The sequence below is a fragment of the Hippocampus comes genome, unplaced genomic scaffold (genome assembly GCF_001891065.2).
Source record: "Hippocampus comes isolate QL1 unplaced genomic scaffold, H_comes_QL1_v1.1 scaffold17, whole genome shotgun sequence".
In the NCBI taxonomy this organism is placed as follows: Eukaryota; Metazoa; Chordata; class Actinopteri; order Syngnathiformes; family Syngnathidae; genus Hippocampus; species Hippocampus comes.
The window spans coordinates 2,775,978-2,785,741 of NW_017805002.1; the positions used below are offsets into that span (position 1 = coordinate 2,775,978).

The 9,764-nt window shown below is 40.5% G+C and overlaps 1 protein-coding gene across 3 annotated transcripts; it reads left to right on the forward strand.

Annotated features, from left to right (window-relative positions):
• The first annotated feature begins 205 nt into the window (after positions 1-205).
• LOC109508065 (protein phosphatase 1 regulatory subunit 12B-like) lies at positions 206-9,511 on the forward strand. 3 transcript variants are annotated; one of them, XM_019857914.1, is made up of 8 exons: positions 206-566; positions 2,587-2,668; positions 4,862-4,878; positions 4,967-5,105; positions 5,282-5,383; positions 5,484-5,537; positions 7,167-7,217; positions 8,347-9,511. In XM_019857914.1, exons 2-8 carry the CDS (start codon positions 2,639-2,641, stop codon positions 8,431-8,433), a joined length of 480 nt encoding a protein of 159 aa, XP_019713473.1. In that variant the 5' UTR covers positions 206-566; positions 2,587-2,638; the 3' UTR covers positions 8,434-9,511. The 3 variants fall into 3 exon arrangements, with proteins under 3 accessions (XP_019713473.1, XP_019713456.1, XP_019713464.1); XM_019857897.1 differs by lacking the exon at positions 2,587-2,668 and having other exon boundaries at positions 208-566; XM_019857905.1 differs by lacking the exon at positions 206-566 and having other exon boundaries at positions 1,887-2,668.
• Positions 9,512-9,764: the final 253 nt, after the last annotated feature.

The following is a 9,764-nucleotide window of genomic DNA, read 5'->3' on the forward strand; positions in this document are numbered from 1 at the left end:
TAAATGACTGTGGTTCAATATTGGACAGCTAGTAAGTGGGGTTATTAGAAAACAAGGGCTAAATAAGTTCTTAACAGAGCCTAATGCTACCTTGACACTGGATGCATCCTGGGTCATTATACAAAATTTCAGTAATGAATAAAAACAATAGCAATGGTCTATTTCATGCCTATTGAAAACAGTGCATTAATGCATGCTGAATAAGCCGTTGTGAACACCATTTCAGAACTGTCAGATGCACGCAGCACAGACACAGGCCCGCCCACTCCACTATCCCACCACAGAAGCCCCCTCTGCTGCTCTTCAGTTTCAATATTTCACCATCACTTAAGCATCTAATGGACCCCCGCACCATCAAAGCAGGAATCCTGGTTAAATGAGGTGTTTTTCCTCATCCTCATCCGGGTGTACCTTCATTGACGTGGAACAGCTGTATGCACAGGCTACAGGAACCCAGAGCCATGTCATCCCAACTGTCTCACAGCAGAGATCATCCACGCGTCAGGAAGTCGCCTTCTGACTCTTCTTCGTCATCTTCGTCGTCCCCAGCCAACGAGAGCCTGCGGGTGAGATGTCGGATTCATTTTACGCTCGCGGAGGAATTCAATCAATGTGTGCCCTTTTCTTTGCATCTTAGTATGAAAATGAATCCCCTCTCTGTTGGCAACGTGGGGCCAGAGAACGTATTTTACATTGGAAAAATCTCAAAAAAAGTATGTATACTGAAATAATGAAGATGTGCTCGTCTCAATTCACTTTGTGTCAAATGTGGGCCTGTTTCGTTCAACACAAATAATATGCTGTCTGAATGGCAACGGGTGACACAAAGGTTACAGATAAGTGTACCTTCTGCCATCTAGTGGAAGAGAATTTAGTTAGTTCTGCCTGTCACTATACGTCGCTAGCATATGTGGTTGAACAAAGATCTTTTTTTTTTGTCGGACATAAATCTTTTTTTTTTGTGTTGATAAATTCCCGTGATGCATCTGACAGCTTTAAAGAGCAAGAAACCACATTTGCTAAAGCCAATGGGACCATGACACAGCTAAAGGGCACATCTTTTGAAAAATGTACTTTTGTAGGTTGTATACAAATAGTTGGGTCCTTGGAGTGTCTACCCACCCATTAAGTATGAAATTAACCAACTAATCTTTTTTTTCTGCCTATTTCTGAAAATGTTTCTCTGAGCGAGCCCTTTTGCAATTCTGTGTCACGGTTAAAAAACAAAACAAAACAAAACAGAAAAATGGTCATTCATTTGCATAATAACCATCCCCACATTGAATTTCTCCGCCCATGACAGATGAACTAGCCTCGGTCATGACCCAGGGCCATTTTCAAGCAAAATCCAAAATCCTACATGGAAGCACCACCATATCGGGGCAAATAGTTAATTAATGTCATGTCCCGTTTGCGACAGCAGGTGGCAGACGGTGTTTTCGGCCGGATGCACACCTGCTACCCATTAGAAATCAGGCACTGGCTTTATTAGGGCCGGCTTTCGTGTTTTCACTTGCCGGAGAATTGTTTGCCGTGCCACTGCTGTGCCCATTGTGTCGTAGTACCTTCTCGCATTTCGCCTTTGTGCGCTAGTTCGTATTTGGAGTGTGTATTCTCGGTGTGTATTATTATTGCAACTAGATTGTTTTTCTCCTTGCCTTCGTGCGAGCGTTTTTTGTTATTCGGTTTTTTCGTGCCTTTCCTGGTACTCGTTTTTGCCAGCGTTTTCTGTTGTCTCGTTTTTGCGGTGCGGTTTTTGTTAAATAAATCTTATTTTCATACGTAGTTCTTGTTGTTGTCTGCTGTTTTGGGAATCCTTTAGATCACCTTGGTTGCGAGCGAAGCGGGTTCCCTTCCGCTTTGTCCGCAACGTGACAATTAAAGTGATACTCAGTAAATTGTATTCCTCATATTGTCTTGAGCAGCAAGACCCTTTCATTGTCAGTTTCATTTCCTGTCCGACCATTATCATCACATGTCATCAATAGTTCTCCTTTGTGGTGTCATCACAAAAACAAGTAACTTTAGATCAGGGGCGGGCAAAGTCTGATGCTCAAAGTCATTTATAGATTAGGTCATGAAATATTATAGTTCACAGTTAATTTGTTTAGAATCCATTATCCATATTTCTTTTTTAATGTCAAATATATGTCAGATTGTAAATACCCTAAAAGTATTTGTAAAATGGGTTCATGTAATATTTTCATTGGACTGATTATATTTCATGAGATGAATGAATAAAAAATAATACATGCATTTAATTAAGACTTTTTTGTCAACACAACAGCTACATGAATGCAACAAATATTACACGACTCCATAATGCGAGGTGAATTCTTGCAACATTTGATGACATCACACATTCGAACGGTTCGAACACCCACATTTTGTATGTTTGACCTTTGGGACCAGAAATGTTGTTGGATTTGGAAAATGTGGAAACGTGAATGCAGAAAGTGAAAGAGGATGGGGAGAGTGTAAAAAAAAAAACAGGATGACAGTAGACAGAAGAGAAGCGCTTGGATCCGCTTGTGGGAACTCAGTCGCAGTATTTATGGCTGTTTATCTCTCCCACTCGTCCTGCAGGAAAGTCACATTTTCCACCGGGGAATAAGCAGTCAAGAGTCAAGTCGTCCCAATGGGACAGAGTGAAGACGGATCACCTCACGTAGGCTCTTCTCAATCAGTCTGTTTATACGCGATATGCCTTTAATTTAAACCAGGGGCTCCTCCGAGTGCATCTGCAGTCTGCTGAAGCTCCAGAAGGCTTGTATATGTCTAAGGGAAGATCTATGAGTGTTTACACACCCTGGTTTGTGTCTTTATGAGCTGTTTTGTTTTATCCGTGCACGTATACATTTCCACATTTAAAAGCAATGACGCAGCTGTCTGTTTGACCCACTTTTTAAAGGGACTGTCAAAAGTGAGGAAGTTGACAAGATTTTTCATCCTTTCATGCAGTCATCCACCCACCGTGCCGCCTGCTTGTACTCAATACAATGAAAATAAATATTTCATCATATTCAACTGCTCGGGCAACATGGTGGACGAGCGGCACATCTGCCTCACAGTTTTGAGGTCCTGGGTTCAAATTTCATCTCTGGCCTTCCAGTGAGGAGTTTGCATTTTGTTCCTCTTCTTTGGGATTTCATTTAAAATCAAGAGTGTTCTCTCTACGGATTAGAGCTTTCGAGGGACTAATGTGAAACACAATGTGAGGTTCAGGGTTTTTGCTAGTGAGTAATCGACTTCTTTGTTTATGGTCCAGATGGCATTCGAGGGCTTCTAGGTGAAACTGTCGGCCATCTTGTGTTGGATTCAAGTCAAAATCAACATTCTTGACCTAATGATACCAACCAACCAAAGCGAAGTCTATTCTTGATGCTTTCAGAGGGAATACTGACAACACCCATGTATAAGGCTTCCAAAAGGCATGGAGGTCATATATGGTCATATACGGTATATTGGTCATGCAGTACATTGCCATCCTGACAAGCATAATATATGATACTGTCCAAATTTCAATTCCCCGTGACATTGAATAAACATCGCTCAGGTACGGGATGGTTATTAAGATGTCCCACTGTTCACTGTTTAGCCTATTTTATCTGGTGGCTTTCATTGCACTTTCTTGAGTCTTTTATGGCAGAATTCCAATGCTCAGGGCTCATCAAGCATTTAATACAATATTTGATGGCCCTCGACGGTGTTGTATGTCATACACTTACTACAGAAAGTACTTCAGTTTCATTTCAGGGGGCTGTCGTAATAAATCAAACCGTGAAAGCCACTACTGGGCTATGGCCTTTTTTGGGTATGTTTACTTTATGTTTATTTCAGGGTTTGTTGACTTTAGGCTGGGTTCACTGAGCTCAGAATTTTGAAAGCTTTGCATGGAAGAATAGTCTCTAATTGTAGTTAGTGCCAGTAGTGATGTAAATGCAACTGATTTTATATGATGAATGCTGTACTAATAGAGTAATAGTTTCTCTCTCTCTCTCTCTCTCTCTCTCTCTCTCTCTCTCTCTCTCTCTCTCTCTCTCTCTGTCTCTCTCTAATCATACGATCATGATCAGAACGTGTAGTTCAATGTAAGCATGGATAAGACAAATATGACTTATTAGTATAGCACTCGCAGTGTGTCACCATCATATACCAGTGAAAAGGTTTTTATGTTGAATTTACTCAATTTTATTTCATCAATTGGTTGCACAAAGTAAAATCATCTGGATCCAGATGCATTTTTGAAGTAGACTACTTCCATTCATGTATTTCAATCTTGTCTCTCGATCCAAATGATTTTATTTTGTACAACTACTTGATGAAATAAAATTAAGTAAATTGCACCCACTGTTTATTTCAGCGTACTTCTCAGGGCATGTTCCAAAATAACAGCGCGTCCGGAAATTCATGACACATTAAGCATGAGACAATGAAAGGGAAAAAACTCCAGACAGAGATGGTGCACCACCTTTGCCCTGTACACTCCATCCCCATTTTTTTTCTTTTTTTAAAATCATGCAAACATCAGAGTATGTAAAAAAAATATCCTGACAGAGATGACACCCCCCCATTTAATCGATAAAACATGATCAAAACATGTGAAAAAGCTACCAAAAAAACAAACATACATGGTACCCCCATATTTACAATATAAAAAGAAAAAAAAACATTCAATTTAAAGTCATGAACTTCTGAAAGGAAACGCTTATATTTTACCTCTTTATTTTCAAAAAAATGAATCAATCGTTTGTAATTGTTATTTCACTTTATATCGCGCATACCGCACCACCCCAGACGTAAATCATGTCATTCAACGATAATACAAGCAAATCTTTAACACATTTCTCCTCTATTTCAGCATGAGCGACTCTCGAGGTAGGATTTCTTGGTTGTAACTCACGTAAAATTAAGCCAAGCCTGCAAGCTGGAGTTGCCCGAGCGGCTAGTCTTTTCTCTTTTTCAGACTAAATTCATCTGGCTTGTCGGACGCCTCCAACGACACAAAGAAAAACCATGCCGAGTCGTACTTCTCGCGACGGGAGAACAGATTGTCAGCAAGAAAAAAGGCAGAAGAGGAGATAGCGTGTAATGATTACAAAAAGGTATGTGATGCTTTTTTTTAAAGGGGAATCGTGGAGGTGGTGGAGATGGTGTTTGTCAATGTATGCTGCATGCAACACATGCACAGATCGAATCATGTTAGAAACTTTTCATTAGGACACCTGGAATCAATTTTAAAATGTGGGGGAGAAAACATGAAACAATGCAAATTTTGCAGATGTATGAAAAAGCACTGGCCACCAATCAGAGGCTCAAGTCTAGACTGGAAACCAGTAAACAGGAATTGGTTGTGATCCAGGAGCAGCTGCAGAGAGCTCAGGTAACCTCCACATGGCTGCAATTGGTGTGTAATTCCTCTGACATACTGTATTGCAAGCTACGCGTTTAAATACCTCAATAAATATTTGTTTTCATTGCAGCAGAAGGAGAGAAAGAGTGAACTGGGTTCCAACCTGCTTGAAACAGAGAAAAAGGTACCAGACGTGATGTGCATGCAACAGAAATTGTGATGTCAAATCTGTCTTGGAATTGTTTATTGTCCTTCAAATGAATTAATCACTTTTTTCACTTCCACTTTATTTTATGTTAGGAGTGGCTAAAACAACCTCCCAAAAAATAAAGAAATACAAAGAAAACTTTTGCCTCTGCCACAAGTTATACCAGGGTTTCCACCGGTCCTGGAAAACCTGAAAAATGATTGACCGATTTTCCAGTCATGGAAAATATATACCAGTAGCCAATGAAAAAAAAAGTTAAATATCCTGGAAAGGCTTGAGTTATCCTGGGGGGGGGATAACTTCTGCTCCATCTCTGCTTGTCGTCGGCACAGCGCCCCATGTGACGCTACCAACCAATAAAATTGCAGAATCTCTTAAAACAGCTCTGCCGCCCAGTGTTTCCATATCTACGGCCAAAATGCAAATCCGTCGATCTGACGGAGGTCTCACATCCAGGTCCAGAAAGTAAAATCCTGCTACAGTTTGTCTTTCGCCACAGGTGCCTCTAGTGAAGACAAACTGTGGCAGAGTTTACTCTCAGGTCCTGGATTTGACACCTCTTTCAGATTGGAGGATTTGCATTTTGTCCATCGATATGACTTTGTTGTTAGATTTACTGACGTTTCAGACCCAAGTAAGGATTTATTTTCTCCTAAGAATTAAGTGCCAAAACTGGCGACTTTCAGATCAAGAGTGTTGCTGTAGTGCTGTGTATGGAGCGTGAGGTTTTTCCTCCTACATATCTCTGTCTCCTCTGTTCAGTGACAGAGAACTGTAGAGTGGGTACCATCACTTTTGGCTGCGCGCTTTGAGATGAAATTGATCTTTGGCTTCAGCGGAGAATCACTTGTGGGTTGGTCAACCCGTGCCAACAACAAATTGGGATTTTTAAAAAGGCGGGCCTGCCATCATCAGCTCATTCGTCACTCAGCTCGTATTCCATCATTTTGGTTTACTTAGCAGTCGGTCGTTTAGATGTCAGTATCCAAGTGAGATCTTATTTTATTGTGACATTAGCGAACGAGTCGTTCTTTTGAACCAATTCTCAGCTGTGAGTAAGCCATTTGGTTTTTGTTTGTTTGTTTGGTGTTTGGTAATACAGTATTGAAGCAATCTGGTTAAATGTACAAATATAAGTTAAAGCCCGTGAGTAGAAATTATTATCGCATGTTGCGATACCTTGATTCGTACTGTAGCAGATGAAATAGTCCTGGAAAATAATTTTTAAAAAGAGTGGTTACCCTGTTTGCTAAACAATCAGGTGAACATGTTTATCAGAACAGGACATGCAAAAAGTCTCCAAGGACCCATGCAGGAAACTGAGCAATAAGTTGGCCATCTTGGTTTGAAGCAGCCATTTTGGATGAATTTAATGAGCTCCTCGGAGAGAATTTGTCCAAATGAGCCCCAATAAGAAGCAGACATCCTCCACAGCTGGGCTATGCTGAACTGAAAGTTTTTTTTCTTTTCTAATGTGGATTGAGTGTCAAAGAGTAATGTTCATTTCAAGGATTCTCCAGGAAAGGGGAACATTTTTTTTCCATTAACCACTGTGTGATGAGTGAAAGAATACTGTCGTTTTCAAGTCTATTTATTTGCTCATAGGACAGTCAGAGTCTGAGGAAGAAGATATCTGACATGGAAGAACAAGTGAAGGTGCAGTGTATGTCATTACATTACTTCGTCCGGCTTTTTCAACGTATGTCAACTGGCGTCAGGATGATATCTTTCATTAAAAAGAGATGATCATTTTGGGAAAACAGCTGATCATTTTGAGACAAATGAAGTAATTGTACAGTTTCCTGCGACAACCCCTGGTGAATTCCCGAGGCCCAGGCCCGGTTGGGATTCACTGCCTTAGTTCTTGTCATCAATCATGTCGTCATTCGTCTGACACGGCTTGCAGCCATTGTGCTCCTCGTGGCGCTGTGATGCCAAAGCCCTCGGGGTCCCGGCGACCGTCTTATACGTCTGCCGAACAACGACTTGTGTGTTCATCCGTGAATGAGACTTGGATACAAACGTGGCAGCTCCGGTCTGAAAATAAATCAGTAAAACAGAGAGGCACTGTGGGGTTTCGAGGAATTCTATAGTATGTCATCATGAGCCACTTGTTTTGTTTTTTGTTTTTTCCAAACAACTCAAATAGGAACAATGAAAAGATTTTCTTAAATATTGGAGCTGTCAATCCATATGATAGCCACTGATTTATAACACAAGTGAGGGTGCTAAAGAAGAAATGACCTCAACTCATGGTGGAGGAATTTCAAAAATTGTTTGCAATTTGGATGTACGAGAAAGCATTCGCCTCGATAGTGCGAAGGAGCCCATCGCTGTGAGGAGGGGAAGACGCTGCACATGGAGCTGCTCGTGAACACTCGCAGTCGAGGTGTGGCTGAGAATTTTAAAGCAGGTCGAGGGCGGTTTGAGCAATTTGGGAAGAGAGGTGGAATTCACAGTGGTGTTAGACAAAAGAAAAACACCTCATAAGATTGTGATGTTATTTTGGAAGGAGTCATTTTTTTCGTTTCGAGATTCAAATGGGGTCATGGAACAAATTAAATTTGAAACTTTAGGTCCCGCCATATTCAGAAACGACAAGTTACACATCGGGCAGGTTATTTATATTGCTAGCTAATGATGTAGTCATTTCAAACAAGTGACGACCAGTACCTTTATGTTTTTTGCCTCCAATAATTTCCTCAATGAATATTTGCATTTCATTTTAAAAATCATTCCATAGTATTATGTATTTCTTTACTTTGCCAAATTCTTTATTGCTCAGGTCAAAGCAGAACTTCACACAGAAAACCAAAGACTGAAGGATGAAAACGGAGCATTGATCCGCGTCATCACCAAATTATCCAAGTGATTTAATGCAAGATGAACGCAGGAGGGATTATGTGATCTTCGCTACCTGTTTTGTCTCATGAAAACAACACAAACAGGTGATCCCTCTGATTCCTGTTTTTTTTTTTTTTTTGGTGTCACCGACGGGTGAATCCCCATTCGCATGCAAAGACACGGCCTACAGGGCATTATTCATCATTCCAGAACATAAACTTCCATACAAATTCTAAGCCTTACAGCCTAGTTTATCACCATGGAAACGGTGATCTATGTAGTCCATGTGAAATAAATATCACAGTGACAGTTTAGCTCGAAGTGTGATATCACAATCTCCCCCTGAATATGAGGCAGTAGTCCAGCTTTTATTTCATGGTACAGTATTTACATCTAGATGTGTTAAACAGCTCAGGACAGAGAGTCCCTTTTGTTTGAACCCACCCACTTCTCAAGTAAGCAAAAGTACTGGAACATGTGACTGATGCTCAAGTGTTGCCTTTTAGAGTGATTGCTTAAGTACTAGATAGTGCTTGTTTTTGGCTTTAGGCTTCAAATGTTTAAACTGCATTTGCTGTTAAGCAAATACGAAGACAAGAGAGCTGTTGATGGGAGGAAAGAAAACCATTTTGAAAAGCTGAGAGAAGAGGGAAAACCGATCAGCAGAATTGCACAAATATTGGGCATAGCCAATGCAACAATGTGGAATGTCCTGAAACTGAAAAAAAAAAAACTATTATTGTACTAAGCAACAGAAAACACATTGTCTATGGCGTTAAGGTCTGATGATTGACTTGCCAGTCGAACACCTTCCAATTTTACCCCGGATGAAGTCCTTTGCTGTGCTGGCAGTGTGTTTTGGGGCATTGTTGCATGATGAAGCTTCCCCGCCCCAATTAGTTTGGATGCATTTTTCTGTAAATTGCCAAAAATTGACATCCCAATTGGCTATGCCAAATTTGTGTGCAATATCTTTGATCAAATTTCCCTCTTCTCTCTGCTTCAAACATAGTTTGCTTTTGTCCCATTGACAGCTTTCTGGTCTTCTTGTTTGCTTTTCAAGCCAAAGCCAAAAATAAGCACTATCTAATATTTAAGCAATCAATCCAAAAGGCAAAACTTGAGAAACACCCATCAGTCGCATGTTCCGATTCTTTTGCTCACACTATAAGTGGGTGGCTTCAAACGAAAGATGTGCAGCCCTGACTTGTTAAACACATCTAGATGTAAATGACATGGAGATTAAAAGCTGGAGTTCTGAACATTTGCCTCATAGTCATCTTTTCATCTGAAACACAAATGTATTTAGTATATAGTAAAATAAAAACAAAGGAATTAACCATGCCGTCCTTTTTTGGA